A 21,447-nucleotide genomic window follows, 5' to 3' on the forward strand; every position below is an offset into this window, starting at 1 on the left:
AACTATCTAACAATCTGACACATTTTGTTTTTTTTACATACATATTTGAAAACCTGTTTTGAACACATTTAATTTATGCATGGATTCTAAAGGATCCATTTGATTTAAACATATTTTATTTCAAACATATGTGCATATTACATTTTACAATTTACAATATCAATATTATACATGTTGAAAAAGGATAAGATCCGAAAGCTAAGCTTATAAAGGTCTTCTCCTTAACATCGTGCACACTTATACAAGATCTAACGCACGAGATCAATGGCATGGCAACAGATGTTGGCACGACAAATCAATGGACAAAGCCGTCGTTATCTGTTCTGAATGCGGCCATTGATCCTTGCATTCAGCTCTAATTATTAGCTTGGTATTAACGTATAAATCTTATATATTGATAATGATCAAACAAAAGAAAAACGGTTATCTATCAGTGAACTGACAAATTTAGTTATAAGGAAGTGCATAGGATTCTATATTAATTTTAAAAATGACCAGAATACGTAATTTTGGACATTTGCGATGTTATGAAATTATTTTACAAGCCAGTTAATCGCTACAAGGATATATATGTCTTTCTCCGAAAATAAGAATATTGTGGTAGAAAAAGAAAATCATAGAATGTTTCAGATGATACATGTGAAGTAATAATTTCAAAGGAATTATATAAAGTCAAATTCGACGCGTTACAAACACACAATTAAAGATTAGCAGTCAGCAAAAACTAGGCAAAAAATGGGAAGGAAAGTACACACTGGACGAATTGTCCTCGTATTTGCTCTTTGCTGGACTTCGGCAACTTTTCTCATTTTTCAGCATTTGGACAACCCAACAAAAATGCAACATCTCGGACTAAAACAGATTGCACACGATGATGACGGAACGTTTCCGTACTTGAAACCTAAACACACGGAGATACAACAATATAGGAATAAAAGTGAATTTTTACACAAATTATTGCGCCAGCTTTCTGAAAAATCAAAAGAAACTGAAAGTGACATAAACAAATTGATTAATGAAAATAAACACTATCTGAAAGCTGAGCCTTCAGACTCCGAGGAAGTCAAACTCATGTTAAAACAGTTAGATGGTTACATGAAAGTGATTAACAAATCGGTTAGTGCAAACCATTGATACTTATAACTTCATTGACTTCTCTTTATTATGGTGGACTTTGCTCCACAACTCGTAGTACATACTATATTTAAAATTTTGAAAGAGTTATTCGACAAAATTCAGTTGAAACTTCTTACTTTCTTTAATAATGGTACTTTGTCCAAATTGAACATGATTTAATTTTGAAACAGTTATTTGCAAAATTCAGCAGGTACGGTTTAAGCATTAGGAATTTCAAACATCTGAATTCTTATTTATTCCATTATTGCTATATATGCATTTACATTCAAAGTCGTATCATTGTTTCTATCAGATTTGAACACGGTTTAAATTTTAATCATAATTAATATATCTATATATAAAGTTACCATTTCTTGTTGGATAATTTTACAACCATCCAGATCTAAACCAAATAATTATGTACTCATTTCTTCTGTAAATTAGGTTTATCTAAATTAAGAGTTTTATTTAATGAAATAATTATATTCCTTTCAGCCCACAGCAGTGAATGGAACTAATAATGTCTTGCAAAATAAGAAATTGAGGTAAGTTCAACAAATTCGAAATTATATCAATATCTTATTACCAAATATATTTGAGCCGCGCCATGAGAAAACCAGCATAGTGGGTTTGCGACCAGCATGGATCCAGACCAGCCTGCGCATCGGCGCAGTCTGGTCAGGATCCATGCTGTTCGCTTTCAAAGCCTACTGTAATTAGAGAAACCGTTAGTGAACAGCATGGATCCTGACCAGACTGCGCGGATCCGCGCAGGCTGGTCTGGATCCATGCTGGTCGCAAACCCACTATGTTGGTTTTCTCAGGGCGCGGCTCAAATGTTTTTTCTTTTCCTATCTCGAGATGTCTGATTAATTTATCTCCTACTTTTGTCCGTTTTAAAAACATCAAACAAGCATGTAATAAGTGCCTGTGATATGTTTTATCCTGTCTTGCTTGTATATCAATTAAGTATTACACAATGTTACTTTTTATATCTTTTACACATTCTATGCAAATTCGCCAGGTCAAAAACACAGCATACAACTATAAATAGAACAAGCAAAAAAAAAAGGTCCAATGCCAATAGCCACGTGGCAGTAACACAGCTTCCCCAAAACCTAACACAACAGCACTGTATGCATAGATGTGTAAATAAGTGGACTTTACACAAAAGTGCATAGAAAATGTAGAGCAATACGGAAATAAAAGACCCATCCGAATTCATTTCAATATTGTATGTTTAAAGATATCAAGACGTTGAAGAAGCCAAAGATGACGATGCCGAGGATATCAAGAAATCAGTTGCTAATAGAACAGACATCGAGGCAGTGGATGTTAAAACAATAAGCAAACCAGATCTGGTGAAAGAAGTCAAATATAGAAATGAAACGGACAAAGAAGATAAAAGCAAAACAAATATAGATCAACATTCAATGTAAGAACGTATATAATCATCGAACTGACCTATTTTTCAGTTTTATGTAGTTGCAATTTTACAGTTATGTTCGGTCATTTATTTAATCTTGAGGAAGCCATCTAGCTGGCGTACGGATAATCGATGGTTCTATCAAGGTGCCCGCTCGTGATGAAATAATGCACGGAAGGGCACATGGGGTCTTCCTCCACCATCCAAGTTGGAAAGTCGCTATATGACCTAAAATTGTGTCTGCGCGATTTTATCCCCCCACCAATCCCCTCCCCATAAAAAACTAATTTAGATTCTGTTGTTTTTTTCTGTTGTTGTTGTTGTTTTTTCATTGTTGCAATCACAGTCTCGTGAACATATTTGAACTTATGTATACCAGTCCATATGTAAATTTTAAATGATACTTTATATGATGATATTAAACTTCTTTGAGACTGTATAGTTAATTTAATAGAGCAGAGGCTGAACGTTATATTCTAAATACTTAGTAGTCATATTAACACAAGATGCCACATGCAACTGGGTCGATCAGCGAAACACATAATTTTGGCGTATACAAACAACTGTAAATAACTGTGAATATGAATCATTAATTTTTTTATTGACATTAAAAAAATTATATGTAAAAAATGAGGAAACAATGTACTGTTGTTGTTTGAATACTCAAACACAACATGTTTATAATACATGTATATTACTCGCGTCTTGGGAAAAATGACAAACTATTTAAATTTTATTTAATGAATAAGAACACGCGCATAGAAAATAAATTATAATAAGTATTTATATTCTTTTCGCGTTGTTTATTCTGGACCATCGGCCTGTATAATGGTGATGACTTTTTAACAATTCCCTGTCTTTTACAAACAGGTTACAGGATGCTTATGAAGTTAATTACAACAAAATAGAAGGTGACCCACCGCCACTTCCACCGGCAGTTTATGATTTCATGGGACCTGGAGCACCCGGTAAAACCAATTTATCTCTTTATCCAACATTTGTATAAGAAACCAGCACTGAAAATCAGATAAAAATTCGATCAACGTTACAAAACGCCATCCTTTTTCAGAGTTCGGCGTTTTTATATTTTTTATTTATTTCTTTTTTATTTTTACTTTATCATTGTTTTGTTGTTGTTGTTTTTGTTTGTTTTTTTTTTTTTGTTTTTTGTTCTTGTTGTTGTTGTTGCTTTGTTTTTGAAAATTTCAAGAGTTTGTGTTTGGTTGTTCAAAAGGTTTTTCTGTGTGCGAAGATTCTGCATGAAAATAGCTTTTCAGTTTTACAAACCAACGATACCCACCTGACCTTTTGATATCGTACACACAGGGAAAATCGCTCGATTCATCTAACATTGTTTGGTCCTTGAAAAAAAAATATTTGGACGAAGTGTTTGAGAAAAGTATCAAGAATTTCGGGCAGACACTTTGTGAAGAGAAAAGCATCCATTTTTCCGTCTTCGATGCTCGTTATTTAAAACAAAAAATCTGCCATGTAATAAAAGATATAAGCAAAAATGTCACTTGAATCAAGCGATTTTGCCTGTGTGGACGACATGGAAAAGTAACGAGTGTTTGCCACCCTGGATATGATGCAAACCTGAAAACGGTATTTTCAGATAATTTTGAAAATACAGTACTTGACTTGAGCGGTAAAATAAGTTAAGAAAGATCGGTTTGCTTTACAAGTTATAGTTGTTTATGATCATTGAACATGCTTGAAATTTGTGAACATATGTGCAAATATCAAATATTTTTCTATATGTAATTAATACTTGTGTAACATGTGTTTGCTAAAATAATTATGATTCTCCCTTCTGTGCATGTCGATTGTCATATTGCAAAACATATCAAATTTCAAGACTTTGGCGAAACACTATATTTCACGTTTTGTTTGTAACAACGGGCGATTTAGCGGCTACAAAATTTCACGGAAATACATCAGATGCGAAATACGCGAACATTAAATACATTTGTACATGTTCATACGTAAAAGTATGTAACAAAATTGTCGCGCATAAGTTTACAGGTAAATTGGACAAATAACTGGTCATTTATCTTTAAGAAAACAAAATAATTGCTTTTTCGGTAGAGACAATGGTATGATTACATCAAATTGAAATGATATACATATATATAAAGCATTTGTTAATAATTACACATGCATGTGTGCCCGCCCGTTTAGCTCAGTAGGAAAGGCGTTGGTCTACGGACCGCGGGGTCGCGAGTTCGATCCCCGGGCGGGGCGTATGTTCTCCGTCACGATTTGATAAAAGACATTGTGCCTGAAATTATTCGTCCTCCACCTCTGTTAATTCATGTTTGGAAGTTGGCAGTTACCTGCGGAGAACAGGTTTGTACTTGTACAGAATCCAGAAACACTGGTTAGGTGAATCACAGTACGTATAAGAACATAAAACAATTTAATATTGATGGTAGGTAAAATTTCTAAGCATAGTTAAAACGATTCCGTGAAGATTTTAGAAACGAACTTTAATTAAGTCTTAAATGCTTTGAAAGGATTTTTTTTAAATGAGAATTATACAATACACAAACATATTTTAGCTGCAAGATAAGATGTAAGACAAGAATTTTCGTTTATCTTTATAAAATGATACATATGTCGATATAAACAAATTCACATCAAATTACATTTAAGGCGAAGGTGGTAGAGGCGTTTTCATCAACGAATCTGCGCTTTCTCCTGAAGAAAGTCTGAAATTCAAAGAGGGTCAAAAGAGAAATTCATTCAATGAATATGCAAGTAACATGATATCAGTACACAGGAGTTTACCTGACACAAGAGATCCAAGGTAATAAATTTGCATATAATTTCATTTTATGATTATAATGTATATTCACTCGTAAGTCTTTTATATGTACAAAGCTGCGATGATCTAATGTATAAGGTGCCTGACCCGCAGGATCGAACCTTGCCAAGTGCGGGCCTTGTTACTGAAGAGAGACCGATCGGTGAGCTTTTCACTCTAAACATTACTTAAATTTTCACCCATGACTATACATAGATGTATTAAACTAATGCTAACCCAGCGAAACAAATGTCCTCTGTATAATTCTCTTTCACATATTACTATCTGTGCTTCCCCATCCTAGAGTAAATGTCGAATTGTCTGACACCAATCAATTTCGAAACTATCCTTTTGTCAAATTCCGCAGGAAAAGACAATGCAGTCACTCAATGAAAATAGAGGTACATGTAAATGTACATGTATACATGTGCAGACCGCTTGTACACGGATAAAAACATATAAATGCAGTTATGATAATACTAATGATAATAACAATAATAATAAGAGGAGTAACAAACCAACATAAACACTCGCACACGATTAAAAACACAACAAATCGGAAGGAAAAGCAAAACCAACTAGAGGTGTACTGCAATCCTTGCGTGTATCAGTGCTATACACTGGGCACGTTAAAGAACCAGGCTGTCTATTTGCAACGAGCTAGGCTAAGTTAGCCGGGCAAGCCTGTATCTGATTTCTGATCTCTCTGTCGTGGGGGCTTTGTCTCACTCTGTCCCTCTGGTCAGATCGCTCTGTATCTGTACTAGTAGAGGATGAATTATGCGCCATGTGTGGCTGCATTTGAACTATGTAAAGCGCCTTTGAACGTGAAATTGATCATGAAAAGGGCGCTATATAAATCTGGTATTATAATAATAATAACAATAATAATTTGAACTAGTTGCTGTATTTTAAGCCTCTCGAAGTATTAATTATAACAAAACGACATCATAAATTATCATAAATAATACGTTTTAAAGTATCACAGACATTAATTACTGAATGACTGGGACTACTCGAACTTAAATTCAGTCTTACTGCACCAGTCTGCAATTTTTTGCTTGGTGACGTTCCATTTTTTTGTGATGAATCTTCATGTAGGTTGTATAAAATTTTAAGCGTCGTGTGGCGGCCCTATAAAAGTCTCCAGCTCTGTGTTTTTATCATGGAATCTTTCCTGTATCTGTGTAATAGACCTTTGTCTATGCCGGTGCTATGGGGGGTGGGGTGTTGCAGTTTTTATTACCCCCCTTGAACAAACTTAATTAAGCCCAGTTTGATCGAATTCAGTGCTTCCAGAAGAACTTCTGAATGATTTTTTTACGATTTTATTCAAGAGAGGTCAAGGCCAGTTTGTATTACTTGCAGTTGTGCACGACACTTCCGAGGTGATCTTCCATCAACAAGTGTGATAATCTGTTTTCATAACGAGGCTTGGACAGTATTACTACGCACAGTTCACAGTGTCCTTGACAGATCCCCTGAACATCTTATCAAAGAAATCATACTCATAGATGACTATTCGGATATGGGTATATCAGATTATATATGATAACTATTCGGATATGAGTAAATCAGATAATTGATGACAACTATTCAGATATGGGTGTATCAGAAAATGTAAGACGTCTATTCGGATATGGGTATATCAGAAAATATATGACGTCTATTAGGACATTGGTATATCAAAAATATGTCGTCTATTCGGATAAAGGTGCATCAGAAATGTATGACATCTATTCAGATATGTCTAAATCAAAAAAATATGACGTCTATTCGGATATGGGTATATCAGAAAATATACGACAAACATTCGGGTATGGCTTAATCAGATGATATATGGAACTGAGACAAAGCTGAAATTGTTCTTTGAATGTTTTATTTGTATTTCTTTTTCTTGAAATGACGCACTGAAATAATCGGCGAGTGTGAATGTATGTCGACTTATTTAAAATCAAAGCCTTGAGATGTCTGGTGGTTGCGGGTTTTGCTAGGTTTATTTTCATTTTAAATGCCAATCTATAAATAAACATGTATAAAGAACAAATATTAATATGCCTTGATCTAAGATAAACTCTGCCTGACCTTACACGAACAGCTGGAAGTCAGTGATGTAACCATAAGCTGGAATACCTAATCGTTGACAAATCTTGTATAATCTAAATGGCCAGTGTGAATGGATAGAGGATGAATAAGAAATGCTTGATCATTGATAATTCATCAGCATTGTTCATGAATGTGTCACAGGGTGAGAAAAATGTGCAGCCAGACCGGGACTCGAACCCGGGGCCTCGGAACACCGTTCCGATGCTCCACCGACCGAGCTACCCGGCTGCCTACACACTTTCTCCCCGTTTTTATATTCAAGTTCTATACCGTGACATATTTCCCCACCATTTTGAAATTCGTCCTCGAATTTCAGCGGGTACTTTATATATAAGCAATTACAGGCGTCGGAGACTAACCAGTGTAATGCAGTCACGGTCCCATGTTGGGCGCCAAATGTCACAGGGTGAGAAAAATGTGCAGCCAGACCGGGACTCGAACCCGGGGCCTCGGAACACCGTTCCGATGCTCCACCGACCGAGCTACCCGGCTGCCTACACACTTTCTCCCCGTTTTTATATTCAAGTTCTATACCGTGACAAATGGGACTACTTTGTGTAGCACATGAACAAATTCCTTTAGCTGTGATTTGGAATCAAATAAAGATGCTACATGATTGTCAGAAATACACTTAACTTTTGGATAAACCCGCAACCAAAAATCAAACTTTAAGGTGTAAAACCATTTTTACCTACCGTTACCGAGATAACCTTTAATGATCAAAAAAGTGGATAAACTTTATCCTTTGAAAAAAGGGAAGTTAGTCAAAGAACAGTTTAATAAAAAATAACGTTGAAAGTAAATGCCATTTTCATGTTTCCATTTATCAATGTAATATTTGCTTTTGACCATAATATATTTTGTTGAATGTTATAACGTATGTGTTTTACCAGGCGACCAAAAGTGTTAATAAAGGGAATTGTAATAAAACATATTCCTTTCAGATCACTTAAAAAGACCTTTGGAATTTTACATGTCAAAATTAGAAAAAGTTCGTATTGTTAGGACAACCAAACGGCTGGGTCTCATCAGAGCTCGTTTAGCTGGAGTATCCGTGGCTACAGCGCCGGTGCTTACATTCCTTGATTCGCACGTGGAATGCTTCCCGGGTATACTACTCATCATAAATTTTGTAACATGCTGAATGTCTGTTTCAAAGTATAAAAATGTAAGATAAGTCAGCAAAATGTGATATACAGAGCAGAGAGCAGTGATCCAATTGCTTGAAACAATTTTCAAATGTTACTAACAGTTCCAAGAAGGCGTTCTTACTGTTCAATTTGTTTCTATTAGTAAAATTGTATACGTAATATCTATGACTTCTCTTGATCGATTTTATAAAATATTTTGTTTTGTATTTCCGTAGAGTTACATCCATTTCCCACCTCAAATCTAATATTTTGGTGTGTATTGGCATCTGTCTGTTATTTTCTTTCCATAACAGTTTCGTGTCTTGCTCAATTTAACGCTTTTGGCTTTGGGCGCCCTTAAACAGGCATTCGCTCTATTCTTACTATTTGTTTTACAGAATTTACATAAAAACATCAACGAATATTAATAGTATGCTGTTAAAAATGTCTTCCATCTAAAACCTCTGAGTATATAGCAATTTGTTCTGTGCCAAGACGCCCATTGTTATTCACATTGCCAATACATTTTACTGTAGGCTGGCTTGAACCACTGCTGGACAGAGTACATGAAAACTATACAAGAGTTGTCGCCCCTGTCATAAATATGATCGGCTCTCACACATTCTCCGCCAGCGGCGGAACGGCTACATCTGTCGGAATGTTCAAGTTGATTACCCCATCTTTCAACTGGATGCCTTTACCAGAACGGGAACGGAAGAGAAGAAAATCAAATGCAGACCCTATCCGGTAAAAACAAACGTACAGTTTCTTATTTGCTTTTTTTGTCATTATCGATTTTTTGTTATATTGGGCGATGTAGATTTTATGTTATGCAATAGCAATAGCTTAAACAATTTGCGTTTTATATCATATTAAATAAAAAAATAACCAATCATGCATTGATTTTTATGGGTTTGCTGTTTGTTCCGTTTCGTCCGCAATAGCTTTCACCATTCTAAAGGTCTCCGGATAATGAGAGATTTTTAATTTTACAATATTTTTCTGAATGTCAATTTTTATGGCAAAAATATTATGGCTGTACTTTAAAAAAGACAGTCTTGATTATCTAAAGGCGGGATTCATCCACATTATTATTGATACTGGTAAAACTATGACAGTATAAAAAAACAGAAAAAAAGAAAATTTTACTTTTAATCAGAAATACAAGCTTCTATAATAAAGAGGCTTTTTTCACATTGCTAACTGTTTCAAAATGTTTCAATGGCGTACATCAATAGATATCATGTACATTTGCAAAATGTAAAGATATATATTGCGTAATTAATTTGATAATTTGGTTATGTAAAATACAAAATTCTTCATTACATTTTCCTAAGTTTTTTTTTTGTATATAAAAACACATTTTCATTCAGAACGCCAGCCATTGCAGGAGGACTTTTTGCGATAAACAGGGAATATTTCATAAAAATGGGACAATACGACGCTGGTATGGATATATGGGGATATGAAAACATAGAAATCTCACTCAGAGTAATTATAACAATTCGCTTATATGAAAGTTTATTTATAGTCCCCATCGGTAACCCAAATGGGCGTCTCCTCCTAAAGACTGTTAGTAATGTTCGCTATTTAGTCAGCACATTTCAGATAACACCCCTTCGAATAATGAATAGTATTGCCCAGATTGAATGATCCATTTCAGAAATTTACATTTTAAAGTGGAATTATACGCATTTTCAAGTACAAATCCAGCCGAAATAGATGTATGTGTAAAAAGGGTGGAGGAAATTATAGCTTTTAACCCAATATACCAAACTCTTCCTGTTACCAGTACGAAATAATAACTTTCCAAATATGACTTTTCTTATTTTGACTGGGGCAGTCCTTTAAAGAAAAATCAAACTGCACGCAGGAGTTGACTCCCTTCAACTTCAGAAACCTCTACCTTTAGATAAGGGAGATAATTGCGTAGAAGATTAAAGAAAAGAACTATTATTTTATTAGTCCGATTTCTTTATTTCTAAGACATCAACTTCAAATACTTATGCGGCATTTTCGTTAATTTAACACATTTAAATGCACAGCAACCGAAAATTGCATTTGTAAAACATTCACCAGAAACACACTATGTGCAGTAAGATGCGCATAATGTCACTTTAATTTAGCAAGTTTCGAATAGGAATTCGCTTGATACAAAATTTTTACCCTTTGTTGTGTTAAAGCTATAAAACTGTTATAACATCTGGATGGACAAGGGCAAACTTGAACATGAGAAAATTGTATGTATGTTAGAACCGTAGACGAAATTTCATATTGGCATAATGGTATGTTAGAATAATTCCTCATTATTTGTTTAAATATTAATTATGTTTCTATTTTAAAGATATGGATGTGTGGCGGATCCCTTGAAATACATCCATGTTCGCACGTTGCTCATGTGTTTCGCAGTTCGAGCCCGTACAGTTGGGGCCACCAAAATATCCAGAATATACTCCGACGTAATGCCGTAAGGATGGTCGAAGTTTGGCTGGACGAGTATAAACAATTTTACTATGAACAAATTGGATATAAGTTGGTGAGAGAATTTTGTAACGCGGTTATGATATCTCATTTTTAACTTAAGCAATGATGCATGGGATTCGATCCTTAAAGAAGCCATTCATTTCAGCTATTTAGGGGCAAACTTAATGCTTTAGAAAAGCTGAAACATATACATTTGTGTACTCCAGCCTACTAGTACTTTAGCTACGATACACTTACATTAAGCTCGATGGAGTTAATAAGACACTGTTCAGCTTATTAGACACGACGGAGTTTAATAAGAGACGACGGAACTGACATAAGACAATGTGGACTTACATTAGGCCCGGTGGAGCCTACATTACACCCGGCTGACGGAGCTTGCATTAGACACGACGGAGCTTTCACTAGAAACTATGAAACTTACATTAGATTCGATTGAGCATATATTAGACCCGACGGACCTTACACTAGACCAGACGGAACATACATTAGATTCGACGGAGCTGAAATTAAAATCGTGGAGCTTTAAACAGACCCAACGGAGCTTACAATACATTCGACGGAGCTTTTATATGAGACCAGGTGGGACTTACATTAGACCTTTTGGAGCTTACAAAGATACCACGGAGCTAATATTAGACACATTAGTGCTTATATCAGGAACCGTAGAGCTTACATTAGATCCGATAGATCTTACATTAGATTCGTTTGAGCTTATATTAGACCCGACGGAAGTTACATTAGACACCAAGGAGATTACATAAGACACCAACGAGCAAACATAAGACACGACGAAGTTTACATGATACGAGGAAACTTACATTCTTTGTACATTAGATACCATGGAGCTTATACCAGAATCGCGACGGAGGTTTTATTAGACACGACGGAGTTTACATTAGATACGACGGAGGTTTTATTAGACACGACGGAGTTTACATTAGACACGACGGAGTTTACATAAGATACGACGGAGTTTACATTAGACACGACAAAGCTAACAATAGACCAGACAGAGCTTATACAAGGCTCGACAGGATTTTGTTTTTATTTTTACATAATCACCTGTTATAATTCTAAGGGCCTTAACATAATTATTTTTTATATAAATTCCAAATATGTACAGAATATATTGTATACGGGGTCAACATAATCTTGAAACTTTCATCAGAACTGAGCTGAAGTTAATTTGTATAAACTAACATAAACCTTTCATGATCGTCACAAATATATTTTAATTAAATGCAGGAATTAGCGTATAAACAATACTCACATTTAATAGTAAATAAACATTTCATATGAATTTGTATGAAGAAGTTGCATTATAGGGTGATTATGGTGACGTAACGGAACGAAAGAAGTTACGTGAACGTCTACAGTGTAAATCTTTCCAGTGGTACATCGAGAATGTCTTTCCTGAGATTGAAATACCACCGTTCAGTCGTTTCGTTGGCGAGGTATGTTAAACTATTTACACCGGCATTGTATATTTAATCAAATAAACCAGTCCAAATCACCAAATCGTATTTGCGAAGTCTATAAAAACATTTTGAAACACCAGATTGCACTGGCGAGGTTAATAAACCATTTTGAATAACTATAATGTTTTTTTTTTTATTTCAAATCATTATATATTAATTAAAGCAAAAACGGACTTTAGCTACAAGTTCTGACACTAGTATATCAGCTTATTTCATTTATAATCATAACCTTTATAAAATACTTAAATAATTGCTCCATTTTATTATAATATGAATTGTCCTTAACCTTAAGCCTGATTGCGGCAAGCGATTCTGCTTTTGCGACCAGTGCAGACCAAGATCTGCCTGCACAACCGTGCATGCACTGTCCGTTATTCAGTTAGTAAATTTTCAGTAAACACCCCTTCAAATAATAAATGGTACTGTCCAAATTGAAAGATGGACCAGTCCATTTTAGAAATTTAGCAGGCTAAGGGTAAATAAGGATTGTAATATTCTTGTCTCTGTCAAAACACGCTAACGCTAGAATGACGTCACGTTAACGTGCAGTGACGTCAATTTTGTTTTGCGCCCAAGAAAGAGCGCTACTATATTTTATCTACTGTTGAGACTAAGGGCATAATTATTAGAATTGAAGTAACTTATAGCAAAATCGTGTTTTAACACTTTTTATGCACTTGGGCGGTAAATACGTCGTACAAATAATTTCACTTGGACTGCGCCCTCGTGAAATAATTACGCCCGACGTATAACTGGCCATCGTGCAAAAATAGTGTTAAAACTCCCTTTTGCTATAAATTATTTAAAAAAAAAACAGATATCAGAAGAGATATTTACCTCGAAAGGTCATATTCTTGCCATATTTTAATCTGATATCAATTGGCACAAATTATCTTATACTTTGATGGTTACATATTGCAGGTTAAAGGATCTGGTACGAGGCAAGCAATGTGTTTAGACAGTATGAGTCATGTTGGAAATGGTATGCCGGTTGCTATGGTTCCCTGTCATGGTATGCAAGGAAATCAGGTAACAGAACGTACTTGATAACTTGTATGTACATTTTAAGTCAAGAAACATTTGCCTTTGGTTTTTCTTACAGGGTTTACAGTGCAACAGAGTCCTACATGTTGTCATTAAACCAACATATAGACAGAATGTTTGTTTGTTTGTTTTGTTGGGTTAAACGTCGCACCGACACAATTCAGGTCATATGACGACATTCCAGCTTTGATGGTGGAGGAATACCCCAGGTGCCCCTCCGTGCATTATTTCATCACGGGCGGGTATGCGTGAACCACTGACCTTCCGTAAGCCAGCTGGACGGCTTCCTCGTATGAAGAATTCGATGCCCCGAGTGAGGTTCGAACCCACATCGGTGAGTGGCAAGTGCTTTGAAGTCATCGACCTTAACCACTCGGCCAGAGAGGAAGAATATGGACTGACAAAACGCTAAAATGTTGTCAGAATTGTTATAAAAATAGAGATATAGTTACATACATGTATATATTAAAGCATTTTTTAGGATAAGAACAATTTGCACTCGAAATTCAAGTAGTAGAGATGATAAAAATATGTTGTGTATCATTGAAATGCTTCCAAGTCAGAATGTCACACATTTATTCAAATCGTCTATTGTACTGACTTGTCAGTAGATATACATGTATAAAGATACTAAAGTCTGTCCCACTTATCTGGCTAACATCATTTTTAAAATTATGATATGCGTTATGATGCCCTAAAATATGTTTTTATATAGCGCAGATCCATATCTCTAGGCACTTTTTTCATTTTTCCAAAAAAAAGTTTTTTGAAGTTGATATGTTCAATTTTGTATTTTTCTCTATAGACAGTAATGCTAAATGACGTCGCGTCGCTTCTTGTATATAAACAATATGGCGGCGCCCTATAATACTCTTTTTAGGGGACAACTCAAAATTATCGACGTTTAAATGTATTAGAAAATAAAACTCGGGCCGAGTTCACATTGTATTGCTAAAAACGTCGATAATTTTGAGTTGTCCCCTGAAAAAAGTATTATAGGGCGCCGCCATATTATGAATTGTTTTTATTTTTTTAAATACTTAAATATAACTTGCCTACCTGCATATTTAAAACAAAAACAAAAACAAAAGGACATATCTTAGATGATGCCGCTTTGAAAATCCTTGAAATTCTCGAGGGTGACTTTTTTGTAGTTTAACTAACGCTATTTACTTTACCGATAGCTGCACCAGTTTTGTCACCGTGCATCCAAGTTGATGTTAACCGGTGGGATGGGACAGACTTTAGGATGTTTCTTGGTTTCAGTTATTATAGATTTAATATTACATCAAATATTTTAAACTGGACCTGGTAAGTTATATCCTATTGTTGTTTTGTAACAAGTAGCTCTGGAAATACACAAAGAAGGATGAATTTAGAGTGGGAGAGGGATGTCTATCATACAGTGACCGGAAACATTTAGTCGTCTATTACCACTGCGGAGAAGATAAACCAGAATATCAAAAGTGGATAAAACAGGAAGTAAGAAATTCACTTAATTAGAAGAGTTATTAGGCAAGTTCGATTCTCGTCTGGTACACTGATTTTCACCAATTTGTACTCGTTTCAGCCAGGCTAATTGCGTATCAGTTCGGTATAGGCTGTAAAGTAGTAAATAAATTTGCTATATGTTCTGTGTAAAATTTTCACTCTTCTGAAAACTGTAACACATAGCCAGGTCCGTTTTAAAAAATAATAACTAGTCTTATGTTTTTAAATAAATTTGCTATTTGTTCTGTGTAAAATTTTCACTCTTCTGAGAACTGTAACACATAGCCAGGTCCGTTTTAAAAAATAATAACTAGTCTTATGTTCTTAAATAAATTTGCTATTTGTTCTATGTAAAATTTTCAATCTTTTGAGGGCTGTAACACATAGCCTGGTTCGTTTTAAAAATAATAACTAGCCTTATGTTCTTAAATGACCCATATACCACAAAAACACCTATAAAAGTGGGGGTCATTTATGTCTTGTCTGACAGGTCACAACACTATCGAATATCTTCCAAACTGACAGCTAAAATGTCAACACAGGAGTAATACGTTTTGTTTACATTTCTATAAATGCAAAATATCTCCTAGAAAATGCTACTAAAATGTCCAATACAGGTCCACAATGAAATAAAAACAGGAACTTCCTTACTAATATATAAAAGATAAAAATGTCTCTTTCACTGGGGAAAAAATAAGGATTTTCCTTCCTGCCATCCGCGGTAACCTTCCTTTGCGTTCGTCACAAGTTACCACGTGACGATGAGAAAGCTACATGACACTGCAAAATAGCGGAAACACCAAAGAAACAAATTCTAGCAGCGTGTTTCATTTGTCAAACGTCCAATAGATATTTTTGACAAAACTCACTTCAGTTTGGTATTTGAACAATTATGTCATCTAGATGCGAATAATGCAGTTTAAAAAAAATCAAAGCTGTTAAACGACTCGTGATTGCAGTGATTTGATATGTATACCGTAATGGGAAGTATTTGCTGTTTCGGTGTACCGATCACGTGATCGAGACAGCCCATTTGTTGTATGAATCGAACTTATATACTTTGCACCAGATTTATATTTATATCAAATCGGTCATTTTACTATACACCAGAATCATTTCTGTGGATCCTTTATGACATTAGTATTCACTTCAGATTTTGGTTATCTTTTATTCACATTTCACAGCCTAAATGAGCGAATAAACTGTATAAAGTTCACTTAATCACTGTTAACATTTATCTACAATTATAGAAAACGTATCAAAATTTATGAGCTTACAGTTATTTACATATACTTTTATATAATCAGAATTTAAGCTTGCTGTATTATAAATTTTAATGTATCTTTACTAAGGTTGAATACATTTTAAATTGTTTATAAACGATAAAAGTTGCCAAATCATTGTTTAGAAAATAGATCAAATTAAAACTCAGTGCCATGAAGTGCATCATCCATTAGTGGAATTTTGTATATCTGTTTCAGAACGGACAAATTGTTCACACAGTAACCAAACAGTGTCTGGAACGTACAACAAATAACAAACTTATCTTGGAGCCATGTACAGAAGAAAAAGTCTCTCAAAGATTTTCATACATATCGGCAAATCAATAACTTACAGCCACTGGAAAAAGATTTTTATATTCTCGCCAATACACACCAAATGTTGTCAAATACATATGTCGATAGTTTAATTATCAGTGCGCGAGTGTAATGAATTAATCTGATGTTTACTTCAAAACTGACCTTTCCTACAAAGGTCTAGAATTTTCTATTAACAAAACTTAGGGGTGCATGATGTTCCTTTGCGTGTATCATCCTGTAATCACATGCGGTCTACCTATATTGAAATATTTATCAAATTTTTAATAAAAATGTGAACAACCTTTGTCACAGGTCATTTAAATGTAAACAAAAACTGTTAAATTTCCTGGTCGACAAAACAAAATCGAAAACTTTGTTGCTTCATAAAAATATTGTGATAATAGTTCGAGCGTAAATAACTAGGGATCGATCAGGTTTTTTGGTCGAAAATGGCATCTGTATTTAATAAAATAAGTACCGGTACTTGATTTTCTAAAATTACCTTTAAACACTTCATTTGTGACTCTAATATAGATAGTGTATTATCATCAGGACCAGTAAAGGATTAGTAATTATGTCTCCCACACCACTGTGGTGGGAAACATATTGATTAGCTGCTGTCTGTGTTTCCGTGTGTCTGTCCCAAATCTTGTCGTCGAACATTTCTCATCCGATCTTCTCCAAACTTGAACAAAATGTGTTTTCTAATAAGTCCTCTACCAAGTTCGATAACTAGCCAAATCGGCCCAGGCACTTCGGAATTATGGCCCTTGAATTATCGAAAATACTGATGCCAGTTGCATGGTTGACTCAGATACATAATGGGGAAGAAATGCCAATCTAGATGATGGGAGACATGCGCTTTTCTCAAGAGCAGCTCTAGTTGCATTTAAATTGTGTTCTCAAAACTAAAACAAATCCGAAAAAGGTTTAGTTGTGGTTTATAAGCTCTCCAGCTATACCACTGACGCAGCTGTGGTTAGTACGTAGATGAAGAACCATAACCCTCTCTCTCTCTCTCTCTCTCTCTCTCTCTCTCATTTTGTTAGAATAATGGGCCTTTTTAACTCAGACAGTCAGCATTTCTTTGTGGTAAGTTTACTTTTCTTGAATACTTACTACAGGTTTAAAAAATCGTACATTTTTGTCACCAACTAAAATGAATAAGGCCAAAAACCATAACTCTCTTCTTGCATTTGTCCAGCTCTTGCAGATGAGCGATGGCACCCGCAGGCGGTACTCTTGTTATTATTAAGTCAGTATAGCATAATAAATCATTTACCCCATGACCCGCCCGCTTAGCTTAGTACGGAGAGTACAGATCTACGGATTTCGGGGTCGTGAGTTTGACCGCCGGGCGAGGCGTGACTATTTGATAGAAGACATTGTGTCTGAAACCACTCGTCCTTCACGTCTGGTTCGTATGAGGAAGTTGGCAGTTACTTGCGAAGAAAAGGTTTGTACTGGTACAGAATCCAGGACCACTGGTTAGGTTATTTGCCGTTACATAACTTAAATACTGTTGAAAAAACGGCGTTAAACCCAAAACAAAGAAACAAACATCTACCCCATATCCCTTATTCATTGCATTTTTAGCGTATTTGATTTTTTTTCATCTTGCTTGAAACTTATTAATTTCACTATCTCTTGACAAAGTTTTGACAAACCAGCATATAATAAAATTGAAAATCAACAGTTGTAAAATGCAGTCTATCAATGCTTTTAACCAATATAATTATAACATATCTTAGACATCTTCAATTGCCTAAATGTTTGTATTTACTTTGTTTTGTTTGTTATGGGTTTAACGCCGTTTTTCAACAGTATTTCAGTCATGTAACGGCGGGCAGTTAACCTAACCAGTCTTCCTGGATTCTATACCAATACAAACCTGTTCTCCGCAAGTAACTGCCAACTTCCCCACATGAATCAGAGGTGGAGGACTAATGATTTCAGACACAATGTCGTTTATCAAATAGTCACGGAGAACATACGCCCCGCCCGAGGATCGAACTCGCGACCCCGAGATCCGTAGACCAACGCTCTTACCTACTGAGCTAAGCGGGCAGGGTATTTACTTTATGAATCCCTTCAAGGTTCTTAGTAAGAATCTCAGAAATGCGTTCTTAGTTCTGCGATATTTGAAATTTTAAATTCAGAATATGGACATTGAAAAGTAAGAAAACAAAAAAATACTTTAACATTGTATCTACGTCCATGTACAAAAGGTGATAAAAACAAGAAACCAACACTTCATTTCGATTTATCCTTTATTCATGTTATTATGCATTTGGAATAAGCAACGAAAATTCTAAAAAAGAAAAACTGAAAATTGAGAGTAATTACATATCAACAATTAATATATTCGGAAAAAAAAGTTTTTCGCTGCTTTGTAAAAAATGTTTAATTTTCATTCATTCACAGTTTTTAGAAGAAGAAAAGCGAAATGTTTAATCTCGATAAGCTAGCAAAATGATGCAAATAGCAAACATCGTGTTCAGCGCTTCAGTAGAGCATTTGAAACATAGTAAATCCTAATCGAAGTTAATGACATAAAAGACTGTATTTTCATTAATGACACAAAAGACTGTATTTTCATTAATGACATAAAATACTGTATTTTCATTAATGCCATAAAAGACTGTATTTTCATTAATGCCATAAAAGACTGTATTTTCATTACAACGAAAGGATTCTCTGTCTGTTCTGATATATATCTACATTATGCAAGTTGGTAAACAGTAGAATCGAGTAACTGTGTGAGAGTATATCTTACAGTATCAAATATGAAAAAAAATGGAACTGCCTAATTGAGGACACTGATGAAAATCTCCTTTTCCATGAAACTTTAACAAATATTTGTAGATATACTTTGTTGAAAACAATGTGCAATATAGTATTGTGCTCGTTATTTTCATCTCGATCAAAGTCGTTATCAATTTCAAACAATATTCTTCAATACAAGTCATATTAATCATGAAAATGTCACGAGTGTTATGATGCAAATTATAACAAATGAACACCAGGATTAAATCTTTGTGTCTCAAAGCAAGTCCTGTTTAGCAAGAAATTAATAACACGATATGATATTCAAACTGCATGTCTCAATTCAGTAAGGATGAACATGCCACGTGTGCTGTAATGACAGTTATTTGAAGATTGGAGTATGAAAAAGGTGTGGACGTTTTAAAGTGACTTTAATAAACTTCTTCAACAATATATAGACACTGAAGAAAGTGACAGTTTTTAATTCTACTGTTTTGTTTTCAACAAAGCATCATAAAAGTAAAAGTATTAGTAATAACTATCAGTGTAAATAGACACAAAATGCTGTTAACCTTCAGACTGCAGGTGGGCAAGTGATAATGCCATTTGCGACCAGTGCAGACCAAGATCAGCCTCCAGGTCTGTGCAGTCTGGTCATTTTCTGCACATTTTTTTCTATTCAGTCAATAAATTTTCAGTGAACACCCCTGTCAATAATAAGTGGTACTGCCAAAATTGAATAGTGGACCAGTTCATCTTGAAAATTTAGCAGTGTAAAGATTAAACGTTGATGGCTGTTCGAAGTGTTTTACATTAAGATTATTAGGTTTCCAGACATTCTATATAGTTTCACTTTGCAAATACACATACTCTGTTATACCACAGTCACACATACGGCGCGGATAACTAGGTTTAGCTACGGATAGAAACGTAGTAATCCGTATCGATCCGTGCCTGAGCCGTAAGGACTGGTACGGATTGATACGGGTTACTACTTTAAGGTACGGCTCAGGTACGGATCGATACGGATTACTACGTTTGTATCCGTGGCTAGACGTAGCTATCCGCGCCGTATGTGTGACTGGGGTGTTTCGTAGCATACTAAAAGTAAAGCCTGTATATAATATGGTATGAAATGTAATTGAGGACAAAAACGTAAGCGTGTGAATTATCAGTTGCGTTTAATGTTCTAAGCATTTGACGTTAGTCTTTATTGTTACCGAAATTAATCATTTTTAAGCACTTTAAGCGAAAGCAATCTACCTAACGTTTACGAAAACGTACTAACAAGGGTAATATATCTATGTTCGTTGAAAGATAATGATGTCTGTCCTTTTTTAAATTTCGATTATGATAAAGAGTCTGACATATCTTTAGTCTATATCCCACATCATTATATAGGCCCTAAGTTTAATCGCAAAGACTATTAACGAGAACAAAATCAATGTAGCATTTGATGTTTTCCAGTTTAAAACTTATAAACGTGCGTATTGCTGTAATATGAAATGCTTAAGATAAATCTTTGCAGCTCTATATCAAAGGCGGTGCAGGGACCTTTTTATCGAATTCTTTCACCCAATTATCGTGCAGACACTTCGAGACCTCCAGCTGAAAATATAAAATAACTAGCTCTTAAAACATACTTCAAATATGTGTACTGTATATACTAATTCAAAATAATGCTTAGTTTAAACTAATTTCTCTTCAAACAAATATGAAATAGCTTCGGCTACAACAGAAATAGGTGTCGGAATATATGATCATAGGTTAGTAGCTCGTTTAAGCTTTCCGTATCTTTGTTTGGTTTAACGTTCGTACAAATATGAAATAGCTTCGGCTACAAAAACAACAAACCTCTGCAACGGAACCTCTAAACCCGTCTTTTATCAGTGTTTGAATAAAACAAGCTCCGAAATCTGCACCCTCAGCAGCCACTGATATTGTCCCTGTAGTTTATAGAGAGAAAAACAAATAGTACAAGTTAGAAACAATTAACACTGTAAGCAATGTTCTATAC

General features: G+C 34.9%; 2 protein-coding genes across 2 annotated transcripts in view; one reads left to right on the forward strand and one right to left on the reverse strand.

Annotated features, from left to right (window-relative positions):
- Nucleotides 1–333: 333 nt before the first annotated feature.
- Nucleotides 334–16,969, forward strand: LOC123531904 (polypeptide N-acetylgalactosaminyltransferase 5-like). Its single transcript, XM_045313205.2, has 14 exons — nt 334–1,116; nt 1,612–1,661; nt 2,363–2,551; nt 3,413–3,510; nt 5,198–5,351; nt 6,717–6,880; nt 8,399–8,563; nt 9,121–9,331; nt 9,958–10,075; nt 10,929–11,120; nt 12,397–12,525; nt 13,471–13,578; nt 14,941–15,075; nt 16,566–16,969. Exons 1-14 carry the CDS (start codon nt 736–738, stop codon nt 16,692–16,694), a joined length of 2,223 nt encoding a protein of 740 aa, XP_045169140.2. The 5' UTR covers nt 334–735; the 3' UTR covers nt 16,695–16,969.
- Nucleotides 16,970–20,594: 3,625 nt separating this feature from the next.
- The window catches only part of LOC123531382 (uncharacterized), a 61,669-nt gene continuing 60,816 nt past the window's right edge, over nt 20,595–21,447 (reverse strand). Inside the window, exons 17-18 of the mRNA XM_053517802.1 lie at nt 21,285–21,376; nt 20,595–21,038 (exon numbers count right to left, since the gene is read on the reverse strand). Of these exons, the coding sequence (XP_053373777.1) occupies nt 20,961–21,038; nt 21,285–21,376 (170 nt within the window). The 3' untranslated portion in view covers nt 20,595–20,960. The remainder of the gene's footprint in view (nt 21,039–21,284; nt 21,377–21,447) is intronic.

This window comes from Mercenaria mercenaria, chromosome 11, assembly GCF_021730395.1.
Source record: "Mercenaria mercenaria strain notata chromosome 11, MADL_Memer_1, whole genome shotgun sequence".
Taxonomy (NCBI): domain Eukaryota; kingdom Metazoa; phylum Mollusca; class Bivalvia; order Venerida; family Veneridae; genus Mercenaria; species Mercenaria mercenaria.